The 18,832-nt window shown below is 41.8% G+C and overlaps 1 protein-coding gene across 1 annotated transcript in view; it reads right to left on the reverse strand.

The window, feature by feature from the left end:
* The window catches only part of CASK (calcium/calmodulin dependent serine protein kinase), a gene marked incomplete in the record, with an annotated part of 883,427 nt that overhangs the window by 133,824 nt on the left and 730,771 nt on the right, over nt 1-18,832 (reverse strand). Inside the window, 1 exon segment of the mRNA XM_053706489.1 lies at nt 3,390-3,505. Within this exon segment, the coding sequence (XP_053562464.1) occupies nt 3,390-3,505 (116 nt within the window).

Consider the following 18,832-nt stretch of genomic DNA (forward strand, 5'->3'; position numbering starts at 1 on the left):
CAACTGTCTTCAATTGGTATGGTTGTGCGTTTAGCTAGTGTAGAAACAGCCCCCTCCACCTTAGGGACCGTCTGCCACGAGTCCCGCATGGGGTCAGATATGGGGAACATTTTCTTAAAAACAGGAGGGGGGACAAAAGGGACACCTGGCCTATCCCACTCCCTAGTAACGATATCCGCAATCCTCTTAGGGACCGGAAACGCATCCGTGTAAACAGGGACCTCTAGGTACTTGTCCATTTTACACAATTTCTCTGGGATCACCAAAGGGTCACAGTGATCCAGAGTAGCTAATAACTCCCTAAGTAAAACACAGAGGTGTTCTAGTTTAAATTTAAAAGCCAATGTATCTGAATCTGTCTGGGGAGGAACCCTTCCTGAATCAGAGACTTCTCCCTCAGACATCAAAACCCTCGCTCCCACTTCAGAGCGTTGTGAGGGTATATCGGATACGGCTACCAAAGCGTCAGAATGCTCATAATCTGTTCTTAAAACGTAGCTATCACGCTTTGCAGGTAACACGGGCAGTTTAGATAAGAAGGCTGTAAGAGAATTATCCATGACTGCCGCTAAGTCTTGTAATGTAAAAGGGTTAGACGCACTAGAGGTACTAGGCGTCGCTTGTGCGGGAGTAACTGGTTGTGACACTTGGGGAGAGGCAGAAGGGCTACCCTCGTTACCTTCAGTCTGAGAATCATCTTGGGCCATATTCTTAAGTGCAACAATATGATCTTTAAAGTGTATAGACATATCAGTACAAGTGGGACACATTCTGAGAGGGGGTTCCACCATGGCTTCTAAACACATTGAAAAAGGATTTTCCTTAGTGTCAGACATGTTTAACAGACTAGTAGAGTACACAAACAGGCTTGGAATCACTTTAATCAAATAAAAAACACAATTTGAAAAAAAACGTTACTGTGCCTTTAAGAGATAAAAAGAGCACACAATTTTACAAAACGGTGAAAAATGCAGCAATCTTTCTGAAATTTTCACAGTATGTAGCTAAAAGCCTTAATAAGATTGCACCCCAAGTTTCAAAACGATTAACCCCATTAATGCCCAAACCGGAGCAGCCTAAAGCCAACACCTGGTTAAATCACTACAGCACCTTGCCACAGCCTTGCTGTGGCCCTACCTTCCCTTAGGGATCAGATTTGGGGGAATATAGCTTCTTTTAGGCCCTCAAACATCAGCAGGATCCTCCATGTGAAACAGCATGAACTTATCTGCAATTCTAAGTGCGCATCTGAGGCGCAAAATTAGGCCCCTCCCACTCTACTCCGGAGCTGTGAGGCTTAATAAATCACTCCTAAGTGACTAAAAAACAGCCATGTGGTAATAACCCCAGAAAAAACCCAAAAGGGCTTTCATAGTGTCTTGCAAAACTATTTTTCCTTAGCCAAACAATCGATTGCCCTGAATAAGTGTCAACCAGTATATTAGCCCTATTATGTAAGCATTCAATTCCTTACTAAGTCTGTGAATATAGCTTACCCTCCCCTCATGGGGATATTGTCAGTCTCTTCTAGCATTATCTCAGTCTTGTCTAGAAATAAATGACTGAACATACCTTATTGCAGATCTCCCTGCAAACTGTTCCCCCAACTGAAGTTTTCTGGTACTCCTCAGTCCTGTGTGGGAACAGCAGTGGATTTTAGTTACAACATGCTAAAATCATTTTCCTCTCAGCAGAAATCTTCATCACTTTTCTGCTAGAGAGTAAATAGTACAAACCGGTACCATTTAAAATAACAAACTTTTGATTGAAGATAATAAAACTACAATTCTAACACCACATTCCCTGAGAGAGACATGAGTGCTTAGAGCCAGCAAAGAGAATGACTGGGGGGTGGAGCTAGAGGGAGAGCTATATGGACAGCTTTGCTGTGTGCTCTCTTTGCTACTTCCTGTAGGGAATGAGAATATCCCACAAGTAAAGGATGAATCCGTGGACTGGATACACCTTGCAAGAGAAATAAAGCTTTCCCAGCAGATAAAAAAATCACCCGTTAAGAAAAAAGGTGAGGGCGTTACTTCAAAAATACTTCTAAAATAAAAAGTTGCTAAAAATTGCATGCTCTATCTGAATCATGAAAGAAAACATTTGGGTTTAGTGTCCCTTTATACAGGATCTCTCACTAGAGTTAGCACAGGAAAATATAATCACTTTACAATACAGATTTAAACTGACAGTCTTCACTTATAACATAGCAAGTCACTGTCTATCAACTGCAGATACAAAATAAGTTTGATACTAGAAAGTCAAAGGCAGCTGACAAACAATACAATATACTTTAAAGGGACAGTCAAGTCCAAAAAAACTTTCATGATTCAAATAGGGCATGTCATTTTAAACAACTTTCCAATTTACTTTTATCACCAATTTTGCTTTGTACTCTTGGTATTCTTAGTTGAAAGATAAATGTAGGAGGTGCATATGCTAATTTCTTAGACCTTGAAGGCAGTTTTTCACCACTAGAGGGTGTTAGTTCATGTGTTTCATATAGATAACATGCACGTGAATTTACCGAGGAGTGAGAACTGATTGACTAAAATGCAAGTCTGTCAAAAGAACTGAAATAAGGGGACAGTTTGCAGAGGCTTAGATACAAGGTAATCACAGACGTAAAGTGTATAACTATAACAGTGTTGGTTATGCAAAACTGGGGAATGGGTAATTAAGGGATTATCTATCTTTTAAAACAACAAAACTTCTGGTGTTGACTGTCCCTTTAAAGGGACATAAAATTCAAAATGGAAACTTTCATGATTCAGATGGAGTATGCCATTTTAATCAACTTTCCAATTTACTTGTTACCAAAGTTATTTCATTCATTTGGTATCCTTTGTTTGAAAGCATACTTTAGTAGGCTTAGGAGCAGCAATGCACTACTGGGAGCTTCCTACTGATTCGTAGCTGCACATAAATGCCTCCGCATTGGCTAACCTGATGTGTTCAAGCTAACTCCCAGTAGTGCACTGCTACTCCAACAAACAATATCAAGAGAATGAAGAAAATTTTATAACAGAAGTACATGGTAAAAAAATAAATAAAAAAATTGCATGTTCTATCTGAATCATTAAATAACAAATTTGGGTTTCCTGTCCCTTCACAGTGCTATTAAATTGTTTATTTTTAAAAGCTTATTAAGGCAGAAGCAATGGCTTTAGGAAAATACATTTCAACTGCTACACCAAGTGTTATAAAACATTTGACATATAAAGAGAACCTTTAAAGGTCAAATCAGAGATGTGAACTCGTAAGTGAAAAGAATGTCATGAGGAGGACAAACATTAACCAAAGTCAAGTGGTCTGATATTTTCAGCTACATTTATAGCATACTTACTTTTTATTTACATCTATACATTCAAAACTTTTTTTCATACCTGCATTGTGCTTTGCCAAATATTTGTCTTTATACTGCTTTTTCTTCTTCCCAAACCAAGTACAACTAGCTTGTTGTTCCTGCTTTGTTTTCTCCATAGCAATGCAGGCAACTCGCCTGAAACAAATAGAAGCAGCATGGTGAGCAGAAATAATACAAAATACCCTCATGAGATAAGTAATGCCTACAAATGTTTGCTATTGAGGTTCTGGCAATATGAAATACAAAAGCAGATACACACAGACATAACAATAAAAAGGTATATACTAGTAGCCAGAAACACACTTGTAAAGATTAAAAGGGACATGAAACCCAAAGCTTTTCTTTCATGATTTAGGTAGAACATACAATTTTAATCAACTTTCTAGTTTACTTCTATTATCAAATGTGCTTCATTCTCTTGGTATCATTTGTTGAAGGAGCAGGAGAGTGCACTACTGGTTTCTAACTGAACACATGGGTGAGCCAATGACAATCAGTATATATATATATCCACCAATCAGCAGCTAGAACCTAGGTTTTTTTGCTGCCCCTGAGCTTACCTTGATAAACTTTTCAGCAAAGGATAACAAGAGAAAGAAGCAAATTAAATAATAGAAGTAAATTGGAAAGTTGTTTAAAATGGTCTAAATCATGAATGTCTGACTTTACTGTCCCTTCAAATTCAAATAACGCTATTAATGAGATGTAAAAGTCAAAACTGAAAAGTGCATTACAGTTTTGAACTGAAACATTTTTGCACTATACTTGTATTGGTAAAAATGTTTTAGTAAAAAAGTATCCCAATTTTGGCATATGGACATATGCTGCTAGTCCCAGTGCAGCAACATCAACACACATAGTCTGCTTAGATGATGGCAGTAACGTGTACGACACCAATGACATAATACTGCTTGCCCTCTGAGCTGACTCAGTGTCTGAATGCTGGTAGACAAGGGATGCCCAGCATATACGAGTATGCCACTAAATAAGTGTTAGTTTTTCCTAGAACATTTTTTGACAATACAACTATGAAGCAAAAACATAATTTATGCTTACCTGATAAATTTATTTCTCTTGTGATGTATCGAGTCCACGGATTCATCCTTACTTGTGGGATACCAATACCAAAGCTTTAGGACACAGATGAAGGGAGGGACAAGACAGGGACCTTAAACGAAAGGCACCACTGCTTGTAGAACCTTTCTCCCAAAAATAGCCTCAGAAGAAGCAAAAAGTATCGAATTTTTAAAATTTAGAAAAAGTATGAAGCGAAGACCAAGTCGCCGCCTTACAAATCTGTTCAACAGAAGCCTCATTTTTAAAAGCCCATGTGGAAGCCACAGCTCTAGTAGAATGAGCAGTAATCCTTTCAGGAGGCTGGTGTCCAACAGTCTCATAGGCCAAACGGATTATGCTTTTCAGCCAAAAGGAAAGAGAGGTAGCCGTAGCCCTTTGACCTCTCCGTTTACCAGAATAAACAACAAACAAAGAAGATGTTTGACGGAAATCTTTAGTTGCTTGTAAGTAGAATTTTAAAGCACGAACCACATCAAGATTGTGTAACAGACCTTCCTTCTTAGATGAAGAATTAGGACACAAAGAAGGAACCACAATCTCTTGATTGATATTCTTATTAGAAACAACCTTAGGAAGAAACCCAGGTTTGGAACGTAAAACCACCTTATCTGCATGGAAAACAAGGTAAGGGGAATCACATTGTAAAGCAGATAGCTCAGAAACTCTTCGAGCCGCAGAGATAGCTACTAAAAACAAAACTTTCCAAGATAGAAGCTTAATATCTATGGAATGCATAGGTTCAAACGGAACCCCTTGAAGAACTTTAAGAACTAAGCTTAGGCTCCATGGCGGAGCAACAGGTTTAAATACAGGCTTGATTCTGACCAAAGCCTGACTAAATGCTTTAACGTCTGGGACATCTGCCAGACGTTTGTGAAGTAGAATAGACAAAGCAGATATTTGACCTTTAAGGGAACTAGCAGATAATCCCTTCTCCAAACCATCTTGGAGAAAAGACAATATTCTAGGAATCCCAATCTTACTCCACGAGTAACCTTTGGATTCACACCAATAAAGATATTTGCACCAAATCTTATGATAAATCTTCCTGGTGACAGGCTTTCTAGCCTGAATCAGGGTATCAATGACCGATTCAGAGAAACCACGCTTTGATAGAATCAGGCGTTCAATCTCCAAGCAGAGAAATTAGATTTGGATGCGTGAACGGCCCTTGAATTAGAAGGTCCCGACTCATTGGCAGAGTCCACAGTAGAACCGAGGACATGTCCACTAGGTCTGCATACCAAGTCCTGCGTGGCCACGAAGGAGCTATCAGAATTAACGAAGCTCTCTCCTGCTTGATTCTGGCAACCAGACGTGGGAGGAGAGGAAATGGTGGAAATACATAAGCCAGATTGAAGGACCAAGGCACTGCAAGAGCATCTATCAGTATCGCCTTGGGATCCCGGGACCTGGACCCGTAACGAGGAAGTTTGGCATTCTGACGAGACGCCATCAGATCCAATTCTAGTGTGCCCCATAGCTGAATCAGTGGGCGAATACCTCCGGATGGAGTTCCCACTCCTCCGGATGAAGAGTCTGACGACTTAGAAAATCCGCCTCTCAGTTCTCTACTCCTGGGATGTGGATTGCTGAGAGATGGCAAGAGTGATCCTCTGCCTACCGGATTATTTTGGTTACCTCCATCATCGCTAGAGAACTCCTTGTTCCTCCCTGATGATTGATATAAGCTACAGTCGTGATGTTGTCCGACTGAAACCTGATGAATTTGGCCGCAGCAAGCTGAGGCCACGCTTGAAGCGCATTGAAAATCGCTCTCAGTTCTAAAATGTTTATTGGGAGGAGAGCTTCCTCCCGAGACCATAAGCCCTGTGCTTTCAGGGAGTTCCAGACTGCACCCCAGCCTAGCAGGCTGGCACCTGTTGTTACAATGAGCCACTCTGGCCTGCGGAAGCACATTCCCTGAGACAGGTGGTCCTGAGACAACCACCAGAGAAGAGAATCTCTGGTCTCCTGGTCCAGATGCAGTTGAGGAGACAAATCTGCATAATCTCCATAACACTGTTTGAGCATGCATAGTTGCAGTGGTCTGAGATGTAGACGGGCAAAAGGAACGATGTCGATTGCCGCTACCATGAGTCCCATTACCTCCATACACTGAGCCACTGATGGCCGAGGAATGGAATGAAGAGCTTGGCAAGTGGATAAGAGTTTTAACTTTCTGACCTCCGTCAGAAATATTTTAATTTCTACCGAGTCTATCAGAGTCCCTAGGAAGGAAACTCTTGTAAGAGGGAAGAGAGAACTCTTTTTTTATGTTCACCTTCCACCCGTGAAATGTCAGAAAAGCCAACACGATGTCTGTGTGAGACTTGGCTAGCTGGAAAGTCGACGCCTGAATTAAGATGTCGTCTAGATAAGGCGCCACTGCTATGCCCCGTGGTCGTAGAACCGCCGGAAGGGACCCTAGAACTTTTGTGAAAATTCTGGGAGCCGTGGCCAACCCTAAAGGAAGGGCCACAAACTGGTAATGCCTGTTTAGAAAGGCGAATCTGAGGAATTGATGATGATCTCTGTGAATAGGGATGTGTAGATACGCATCCTTTAAGTCCACGGTAGTCATATATTGACCCTCCTGGATCAGAGGTAGAATAGTCCGAATAGTCTCCATCTTGAATGATGGAACTTTGAGGAACTTGTTTAGAATTTTGAGATCCAAGATTGGTCTGAAAGTTCCCTCTTTCTTGGGAACCACAAACAGGTTTGAATAAAACCCTAGCCCCTGTTCCTCCTTTGGGACTGGGCGAATCACCCCCATGGTATGTAGGTCTTCTACACAGCGTAAGAACGCCTCTCTCTTTGTCTGGTTTACAGACAATCGAGAAATGTGAAATCTCCCCCTTGGAAGGGAGCCCTTGAATTCCAGAAGATATCCCTGGGACACAATTTCTAAAGCCCAGGGATCCTGAACATCTCTCGCCCAAGCCTGAGCGAAGAGAGAGAGTCTGCCCCCTACTAGATCCGGTCTCGGATCGGGGGCTACCCCTTCATGCTGTCTTAGAGGCAGCTGAAGGCTTCTTGGCCTGTTTACCCTTGTTCCAAGCCTGGTTAGGTCTCCAGACTGACTTGGATTGGGCAAAATTCCCCTCTTGCTTTGTAGCAGAGGAAGCTGAAGCGGGACCACTCTTAAAGTTCCAAAAGGAACAAAAATTATTTTGTTTGGCCCTCATCTTATTTGATCTATCCTGAGGGAGGGCATGACCTTTCCCTCCAGTAATGTCTGAAACAATCTCCTTCAGTTCAGGCCCGAATAGCGTCTTACCTTTGAAAGGAATGTTCAAAAGTTTAGATTTAGATGACACATCAGCAGACCAGGACTTAAGCCATAACGCCCTGCGTGCTAAAATGGCAAAACCTGAATTCTTTGCCGCTAATTTAGACAGTTGAAAAGCGGCATCTGTAATAAAAGAATTAGCCAACTTAAGTGCCTTAATTCTGTTCATAATTTCCTCTAATGGAGTCTCCATTTGAAGAGCCTCTTCTAGAGCCTCAAACAGAAAGCAGCTGCAGTCGTTACAAGAACAATGCACGCAATAGGTTGGAGAGAAAAACCTTGATGAACAAAAATTTTCTTCAGGAGACCCTCTAATTTTTTTTCCATAGGATCTTTAAAAGCACAACTGTCCTCAGTAGGTATAGTTGTATGCTTAGAGTAGAAATAGCTCCCTCCACCTTAGGAACTGTCTGCCATGAGTCTCTTATGGTATCAAATATGGGAAAGATTTTCTTAAAAACAGGAGGGGGAGTGAACGGAATACCTGGTCTATCCCACTCCTTAGCAATAATATTGACAATCCTCTTAGGGACTGGAAAAACATCAGTGTAAACAGGAACCTCTAAGTATCTATCCATTTTACACAATTTCTCTGGGACCACTATAGGGTCACAGTCATCTAGAGTTGCTAATACCTCCCTAAGCAATAAGCGGAGGTGTTCAAGCTTAAATTTAAAGGCCGTCATATCAGAATCTGTCTGAGGAAGCGTCTTTCCTGAATCAGAAATTTCTCCCTCAGATAACAAATACCTCGCCCCTTCAGAGCATTGAGAGGGCATATCAGAAATGGCTACTAAAGCGTGAGACGGCTCAGCATCTTTCCTTAACCCAGAGCTGTCCCGCTTTCCTTGTAAACCAGGCAGTTTGGATAAAACCTCAGTGAGGGTTGTATTCATAACTGTGGCCATGTCTTGTAAAGTAAATGAATGTGACGCACTAGAGGTACTTGGCGTCACTTGTGTGGGCGTTACTGGTTGTGACAATTGGGGAGAGCTAGATGGCGAACCCTCATTTACTTCTGACTGAGAATCATCTATTGCTCTATTTTTAAGTTCTAATATATGTTCTTTATAATTTATAGACATATCAGTACATTTGGGACACATTCTAAGAGGGGGTTCCACAATGGCTTCCAAACATATTGAACAAGGATTTTCCTTGGTGTCAGACATGTTAAACAGGCTAGTAATGTAACAAGCAAGCTTGGAAAACACTGTAATCAAAGTAAATAACACTTAGAAATAAAACGGTACTGTGCCTTTAAGAGAAAAAAAAAATGCATAAGTTCTGCAAAACAGTGTAAAAAAACCCAGTAAAATTTTTACAGTAGTATCTTACAGCCTTAGTAACTTTGCACAACTATGCAAATAAACAATTAATCCCTTAATGGCAAAACCGGATTGAAAAAACATCAAAACCGGAAAAAACATAACTTACCTGATAAATTCATTTCTTTCATATTAGCAAGAGTCCAGGAGCTAGTGACGTATGGGATATACATTCCTACCAGGAGGGGCAAAGTTTCCCAAACCTCAAAATGCCTATAAATACACCCCTCACCACACCCACAATTCAGTTTAACGAATAGCCAAGAAGTGGGGTGATAAGAAAGGAGCGAAAGCATCAAATAAGGAACTGGAATAATTGTGCTTTATACAAAAAAATCATAACCACCACAAAAAGGGGTGGGCCTCATGGACTCTTGCTAATATGAAAGAAATTAATTTATCAGGTAAGTTCTTACATAAATTATGTTTTCTTTCATGTAATTAGCAAGAGTCCATGAGCTAGTGACGTATGGGATAATAAATACCCAAGATGTGGAACTTCCACGCAAGAGTCACTAGAGAGGGAGGGATAAAATAAATACAGCCAATTCCGCTGATAAATAATCCACAACTCAAAACAAAAGTTTTAATCTTAATAATGAAAAAAACTGAAATTATAAGCAGAAGAATCAAACTGAAACAGCTGCATGAAGTACTTTTCTACCAAAAACTGCTTCAGAAGAGGAAAACACATCAAAATGGTAGAATTTAGTAAAAGTATGCAAAGAAGACCAAGTTGCTGCTTTGCAAATCTGATCAACAGAAGCTTCATTCCTAAACGCCCAGGAAGTAGAAACTGACCTAGTAGAATGAGCTGTAATCCTTTGAGGCAGAGTTTTACCCGACTCAACATAAGCATGATGAATCAAAGACTTCAACCAAGACGCCAAAGAAATGGCGGAGGCCTTCTGACCTTTCCTGGAACCAGAAAAGATAACAAATAGACTAGAGGTCTTTCTAAAATCTTTAGTAGCTTCAACATAATATTTTAAAGCTCTTACTACATCCAACGAATGTAAATATTTCTCCAGAGAATTCTTAGGATTAGGACATAATGAAGGAACAACAATTTCTCTACTAATGTTGTTAGAATTCACAACCTTAGGTCAAAATTTAAATGAAGTCCGCAACACCGCCTTATCCTGATGAAAAATCAGAAAAGGAGATTCACAAGAAAGAGCAGATAACTCAGAAACTCTTCTAGCAGAAGAGATGGCGAAAAGGAACAGAACTTTCCAAGAAAATAATTTAATATCCAGAGAATGCATAGGTTCAAACAGAGGAGCTTGTAAAGCCCTCAGAACCAAATTAAGACTCCAAGGAGGAGAAATTGACTTAATAAAGGTTTTACACGAGCCAAAGCCTGTACAAAACAATGAATATCAGGAAGATTAGCAATCTTTCTATGAAAAAGAACAGAAAGAGCAGAAATTTGTCCTTTCAAGGAACTTGCAGACAAACCTTTATCCAAACCATCCTGAAGAAACTGTAAAATTCTAGGAATTCTAAAAGAATGCCAGGAAAATTTATGAGAACAACACCAAGAAATGTAAGTCTTCCAGACTCGATAATAAATCTTCCTAGACACAGATTTACGAGCCTGTAACATAGTATTAATTACTGAGTCAGAGAAACCTCTATGACTAAGAATCAAGCGTTGAATCTCCATACCTTCAAAATTAATGATTTGAGATCCTGATGGAAAAAAGGGCCTTGAGATAGAAGGTCTGGTCTTAACGGAAGAGTCCAAGGTTGGCAAGTAGCCATCCGAACAAGATCCGCATACCAAAACCTGTGAGGCCATGCTGGAGCCACCAGCAGTACAAACGAATGTTCCTTTAGAATTTTGGAAATCACTCTTGGAAGAAGAACTAGAGGCGGAAAGATATAGGCAGGATGATAATTCCAGGGAAGCGACAACGCGTCCACTGCCTCCGCCTGAGGATCCCTGGATCTGGACAGATACCTGGGAAGTTTCTTGTTTAGATGAGAAGCCATCAGATCTATTTCTGGAAATCCCCAGATTTGAACAATCTGAAGAAATACCTCTGGGTGAAGAGACCATTCGCCCGGATGTAACGTCTGGCAACTGAGATAATCCGCTTCCCAATTGTCTACACCTGGGATGTGAACCACAGAGATTAGACAAGAGCTAGATTCCGCCCATACAAGTATCCGAGATACTTCTTTCATAGCCTGAGGACTGTGAGTCCCCCCTTGATGATTGACATATGCGACGGTTGTGACATTGTCCGTCTGAAAACAAATGAACGATTCTCTCTTCAGAAGAGGCCAGAACTGAAGAGCTCTGAAAATCGCACGGAGTTCCAAAATGTTGATTGGTAATCTTGCCTCCTGAGATTCCCAAACCCCCTGCGCTGTCAGAGATCCCCATACAACTCCCCAACCTGTTAGACTCGCATCTGTTGAGATCACAGTCCAGGTTGGAAGAACAAAAGAAGCCCCTTGGACTAAACGATGGTGATCTGTCCACCATGTCAGAGAGTGTCGTATATTCGGATTTAAGGATATCAATTGTGATATCTTTGTATAATCCCTGCACCACTGGTTCAGCATACAAAGCTGAAGAGGTCGCATGTGAAAACGAGCAAAGGGGATCGTGTCCGATGCAGCAGTCATGAGACCTAGAATTTCCATGCATAAAGCTACCGAAGGGAATGATTGAGACTGAAGGTTTCGACAAGCTGAAACCAATTTCAGACGTCTCTTTTCTGTTAGAGACAAGGTCATGAACACTGAATCTATTTGGAAGCCTAAAAAGGTTACTTTTGTCTGAGGAATCAATGAACTCTTTGGTAAATTGATCCTCCAACCATGTTTTTGAAGAAACGACACAAGTCGATTCGTATGAGATTCTGCAGAATGTGAAGACTGAGCAAGTACCAAGATATCGTCCAAATAAGGAAATACCACAATACCCTGTTCTCTGATTACAGATAGAAGGGCACCGAGAACCTTTGAAAAGATCCTTGGAGCTGTCACTAGGCCAAACGGCAGGGCCACAAACTGGTAATGCTTGTCCAGAAAAGAGAATCTCAGAAACTGAAAATGATCTGGATGAATCGGAATATGAAGATATGCATCCTGTAAATCTATTGTAGACATATAATGCCATTGCTGAACAAAAAGCAGAATAGTCCTTATAGTTACCATTTTGAATGTTGGTATCCTTACATAACGATTCAATATTTTTAGATCCAGAACTGGTCTGACGGAATTCTACTTCTTTGGTACAATGAATAGATTTGAGTAAAACCCCAGACCCTGTTCCAGAACTGGAACTGGCACAATTACTCCAGCCAATTCTAGATCTGAAACACATTTCAGAAATGCCTGAGCCTTCACTGGGTTTATTGGAAAGCGAGAGAGAAAAAATCTTCTCGCAGGCGGCCTTACCTTGAAACCTATTCTGTACCCTTGTGAAACAATGTTCTGAATCCAAAGACTGTGAATCGAATTGATCCAAATGTCTTTGAAAAATCGTAACCTGCCCCCTACCAGCTGAGCTGGAATGAAGGCCGCACCTTCATGTGGACTTGGGAGCTGGCTTTGGCTTTCTAAAAGGCTTGGATTTATTCCAGACTGGAGATGGTTTCCAAACAGAAACCGTTCCTTTAGGGGAAGGGTCAGGCTTTTGTTCCTTATTCTGACGAAAGGAACGAAAACGATTAGCAGCCCTATATTTACCTTTAGATTTTTTGTCCTGAGGCAAAAAAACATAATTTATGCTTACCTGATAAATTTATTTCTCTTGTAGTGTATCCAGTCCATGGATCATCCATTACTTATGGGATATTCTGCTTCCCAACAGGAAGTTGCAAGAGGATCACCCACAGCAGAGCTGCTATATAGCTCCTCCCCTCACTGCCATATCCAGTAATTCGACCGAAAACAAACAGAGAAAGGAGAAACCATAGGGTGCAGTGGTGACTGTAGTTTAATTAAAATTTAGACCTGCCTTAAAAGGACAGGGCGGGCCGTGGACTGGATACACTACAAGAGAAATAAATTTATCAGGTAAGCATAAATTATGTTTTCTCTTGTTAAGTGTATCCAGTCCACGGATCATCCATTACTTATGGGATACCAATACCAAAGCTAAAGTACACGGATGATGGGAGGGACAAGGCAGGATTAAGTGGAAGGAACCACTGCCTGAAGAACCTTTCTCCCAAAAACAGCCTCCGAAGAAGCAAAAGTATCAAATTTGGAAAATTTGGAAAAAGTGTGAAGCGAAGACCAAGTCGCGGCCTTGCAAATCTGTTCAACAGAGGCCTCATTTTTAAAGGCCCAGGTGGAAGCCACAACTCTAGTGGAATGAGCTGTAATCCTTTCAGGGGGCTGCTGTCCAGCAGTCTCATAGGCTAGGCGTATTTTGCTCCGAAGCCAAAAGGAAAGAGAGGTTGACGAAGCTTTTTGACCTCTCCTCTGTCCAGAGTAAACGACAAACAGGGTAGATGTTTGACGAAAATCTTTAGTAGCTTGTAAGTAAAACTTCAAGGCACGGACTACGTCCAGATTATGTAAAAGACGTTCCATCTTTGAAGAAGGATTAGGACACAATGATGGAACAACAATCTCTTGATTGATATTCTTGTTAGAAACCACCTTAGGTAAAAACCCAGGTTTGGTACGCAGGACTACCTTATCTGCATGAAAAATCAGATAAGGAGAATCACATTGTAAGGCAGACAGCTCAGAGACTCTCCGAGCTGAGGAAATAGCCATCAAAAACAGAACTTTCCAAGATAAAATTTTAATATCAATGGAATGAAGGGGTTCAAACTGAACTCCTTGAAGAACTTTAAGAACCAAGTTTAAGCTCCACGGGGGAGCAACAGGTTTAAACACAGGCTTAATTCTAACCAAAGCCTGGCAAAATGCCTGGACGTCTGGAACCTCTGCCAGACGCTTGTGCAAAAGAATAGACAGAGCAGAAATTTGTCCCTTTAAGGAACTAGCTGATAATCCTTTGTCCAAGCCCTCTTGGAGAAAAGACAATATTCTAGGAATCCTAACCTTACTCCATGAGTAATTCTTGGATTCACACCAATAAAGATATTTACTCCATATCTTGTGGTAGATTTTCCTGGTAACAGGCTTTCGTGCCTGTATTAAAGTATCAATGACTGACTCGGAGAAGCCACGCTTTGATAGAATCAAACGTTCAATCTCCATGCAGTCAGTCTCAGAGAAATTAGATTTGGATGATTGAAAGGACCTTGTATCAGAAGGTCCTGTCTTAGAGGCAGAGTCCATGGTGGAAAGGATGACATGTCCACTAGGTCTGCATACCAAGTCCTGCGTGGCCACGCAGGTGCTATCAGAATCACCGATGCTCTCTCCCGTTTGATTTTGGCAATCAGTCGAGGGAGCAGAGGAAACGGTGGAAACACATAAGCCAGGTTGAAGAACCAAGGCGCTGCTAGAGCATCTATCAGCGTCGCTTCTGGGTCCCTGGACCTGGATCCCTAACAAGGAAGCTTGGCGTTCTGGCGAGACGCCATGAGATCCAACTCTGGTTTGCCCCAACGATGAATCAACTGAGCAAACACCTCCGGATGGAGTTCCCACCCCCCGGATGGAATGTCTGACGACTTAGAAAATCCGCCTCCCAGTTCTCCACGCCTGGGATATTGATTGCTGACAGGTGGCAAGAGTGGTACTCTGCCCAGCGAATTATTTTTGAGACTTCTAACATCGCTAGGGAACTCCTGGTTCCCCCTTGATGGTTGATGTAAGCCACAGTCGTGATGTTGTCCGACTGAAATCTGATGAACCTCAGTGTTGCTAACTGAGGCCAAGCCAGAAGAGCATTGATTATCGCTCTTAACTCCAGAATATTTATTGGAAGGAGTTTCTCCTCCTGAGTCCACGATCCCTGTGCCTTCAGGGAATTCCAGACTGCACCCCAACCTAGAAGGCTGGCATCTGTTGTTACAATTGTCCAATCTGGTCTGCGAAAGGTCATACCCTTGGACAGGTGTACCCGAGACAACCACCAGAGAAGAGAATCTCCGGTCTCTTGATCCAGATTTAGCAGAGGGGACAAATCTGTGTAATCCCCATTCCACTGACTCAGCATGCATAATTGCAGCGGTCTGAGATGAAGGCGCGCAAATGGCACTATGTCCATTGCCGCTACCATTAAGCCGATTACCTCCATACACTGAGCCAACGAAGGGCGCGGAATGCAGTGAAGAACACGGCAAGCATTTAGAAGTTTTGATAACCTGGACTCCGTCAGGTAAATTTTCATTTCTACAGAATCTATAAGAGTCCCTAAAAAGGAGACTCTTGTGAGTGGGGATAGAGAACTCTTTTCCTCGTTCACTTTCCACCCGTGCGACCTCAGAAATGCCAGAACTATCTCTGTATGAGACTTGGCAACTTGAAAGCTTGACGCCTGTATCAGGATGTCGTCTAGATACGGAGCTACCGCTATGCCTCGCGGTCTTAGAACCGCCAGAAGTGAGCCCAGAACCTTTGTAAAGATTCTCGGGGCTGTAGCCAACCCAAAGGGAAGAGCTACAAATTGGTAATGCCTGTCTAGAAAGACAAACCTTAGAAACCGATGATGATTTTTGTGAATCGGTATGTGAAAGTAGGCATCCTTTAAGTCCACTGTGGTCATGCACTGACCTTCTTGGATCATGGGTAGGATGGTCCGAATAGTTTCCATTTTGAAAGATGGAACTCTGAGGAAGTTGTTTAAGATCTTTAGATCCAAAATTGGTCTGAAGGTTCCCTCTTTTTTGGGAACCACAAACAGATTCGAATAAAAACCCTGTCCTTGTTCCGTCCGCGGAACTGGATGGATCACTCCCATAACTAGGAGGTCTTGCACACAGCGTAGGAATGCCTCTTTCTTTATCTGATTTGCAGATAGCCTTGAAAGATGAAATCTACCTTGTGGAGGGGAAGCTTTGAAGTCCAGAAGATATCCCTGAGATATGATCTCCAACGCCCAGGGATCCCGAACATCTCTTGCCCACGCCTGGGCGAAGAGAGAAAGTCTGCCCCCTACTAGATCCGTCGCCGGATAGGGGGCCGTTCCTTCATGCTGTCTTAGAGGCAGCAGCAGGCTTTCTGGCCTGCTTGCCTTTGTTCCAGGACTGGTTAGGTTTCCAGGCCTGCTTAGATCGAGCAAAAGTTCCCTCTTGTTTTGAAGCGGAGGAAGTTGATGCTGCACCTGCCTTGAAATTTCGAAAGGCACAAAAATTAGACTGTTTGGCCTTTGCTTTGGCCCTGTCCTGAGGAAGGGTGTGACCCTTACCTCCAGTAATGTCAGCAATAATTTCCTTCAAACCAGGCCCGAATAAGGTCTGCCCCTTGAAAGGAATGTTGAGTAATTTAGACTTCGAAGTCACGTCAGCTGACCAGGATTTAAGCCATAGCGCCCTACGCGCTTGGATGGCGAATCCGGAATTCTTAGCCGTTAGTTTAGTCAATGGCATCAGAAACAAATGAGTTAGCTAGCTTAAGTGTTCTAAGCTTGTCAATAATTTCAGTCAATGGAGCTGTATGGATGGCCTCTTCCAGGGCCTCAAACCAGAATGCCGCCGCGGCCGTGACAGGCGCAATGCATGCAAGGGGCTGTAAAATAAAACCTTGTTGAATAAACATTTTCTTAAGGTAACCCTCCAATTTTTTATCCATTGGATCTGAAAAAGCACAACTGTCCTCAACCGGGATAGTAGTACGCTTTGCTAAAGTAGAAACTGCTCCCTCCACCTTAGGGACCGTCTGCCATAAGTCCTGTGTAGTGGCGTCTATTGGAAACATTTTTCTAAATATAGGAGGAGGGGAAAAAGGCACACCCGGTCTATCCCACTCCTTGCTAATAATTTCTGTAAGCCTTTTAGGTATAGGAAAAACATCAGTACACACCGGTACCGCATAGTATTTATCCAGCCTACACAATTTCTCTGGTACTGCAACTGTGTTACAGTCATTCAGAGCAGCTAATACCTCCCCAAGCAACACACGGAGGTTCTCAAGCTTAAATTCAAAATTAGAAATCTCTGAATCAGGTTTCCCCGAATCAGAGATGTCACCCACAGACTGAAGCTCTCCGTCCTCATGATCTGCATATTGTGACGCAGTATCAGACATGGCCCTTACAGCATCTGCGCGCTCTGTATTTCTCCTAGCCCCAGAGCAATCGCGCTTGCCTCTTAATTCAGGCAACCTGGATAATACTTCTGACAGGGTATTATTCATGATTGCAGCCATGTCCTGCAAGGTAATCGCTATGGGCGTCCCTGATGTAATTGGCGCCATATTAGCGTGCATCCCCTGAGCGGGAGGCGAAGGGTCTGACACGTGGGGAGAGTTAGTCGGCATAACTTCCCCCTCGTCAGAATCTTCTGGTGATATTTCTTTTATAGTTAAAGACTGATCTTTACTGTTTAAGGTGAAATCAATACATTTAGTACACATTCTCCTATGGGGCTCCACCATGGCTTTCAAACATAATGAACAAGTAGTTTCCTCTGTGTCAGACATGTTTAAACAGACTAGCAATGAGACTAGCAAGATTGGAAAACACTTTAAACAAGTTTACAAGCAATATAAAAAACGTTACTGCACCTTTAAGAAACACAAATTTTGTCAAAATTTGAAATAACAGTGAAAAAAGGCAGTTACACTAACAAAATTTTTACAGTGTATGTAACAAGTTAGCAGAGCATTGCACCCACTTGCAAATGGATGATTAACCCCTTAATACCCAAAATGGAATAATAAAAGACAAAAACGTTTTTTTTTTTCAAACAGTCACAACAACTGCCACAGCTCTACTGTGGCTTTTACCTCCCTCAAAAACGACTTTGAAGCCTTTTGAGCCCTCCAGAGATGTCCTGGATCATGCAGAGGGAAACTGAATGTCTCTGTCAGTATTTTTATCTGCACAGAAAAGCACTAAAAAAGGCCCCTCCCACTCATATTACAACAGTGGAAAGCCTAAGGAAACTGTTACTAGGCAAAATTCAAGCCAGCCATGTGGAAAAAAACTTGGCCCCAATAAATTTTATCACCAAATACATATAAAAACGATTAAACATGCCAGCAAACGTTTTATATTAAATTTTTATAAGAGTATGCATCTCTATTAATAAGCCTGATACCAGTAGCTATCACTGCATTTAAGGCTTACTTACATTAGTTCGGTATCAGCAGCATTTTCTAGCAAATTCCATCCCTAGAAAAATATTAACTGCACATACCTTATTGCAGGAAAACCTGCACGCCATTCCCTCTCTGAAGTTACCTCACTCCTCAGAATATGTGAGAACAGCCATGGATCTTAGTTACTTCTGCTAAGATCATAGAAAACGCAGGCAGATTCTTCTTCTAAATACTGCCTGAGATAAACAGTACACTCCGGCACCATTTAAAAATAACAAACTTTTGATTGAAGAATAAACTAAGTATAAAACACCACACTCCTCTTACGACCTCCATCTTGTTTGAGGCTTGCAAGAGAATGACTGGACATGGCAGTGAGGGGAGGAGCTATATAGCAGCTCTGCTGTGGGTGATCCTCTTGCAACTTCCTGTTGGGAAGGAGAATATCCCATAAGTAATGGATGATCCGTGGACTGTATACACTTAACAAGAGAAAGTTCCTTTCCCCCAGTAACAGTTGAAATAATAGAATCCAACTGAGAACCAAATAATTTATTACCTTGGAAAGAAAGAGAAAGCAAAGTTGACTTAGAAGACATATCTGCATTCCAA

This window comes from Bombina bombina, chromosome 3 (genome assembly GCF_027579735.1).
Source record: "Bombina bombina isolate aBomBom1 chromosome 3, aBomBom1.pri, whole genome shotgun sequence".
NCBI lineage: Eukaryota > Metazoa > Chordata > Amphibia > Anura > Bombinatoridae > Bombina > Bombina bombina.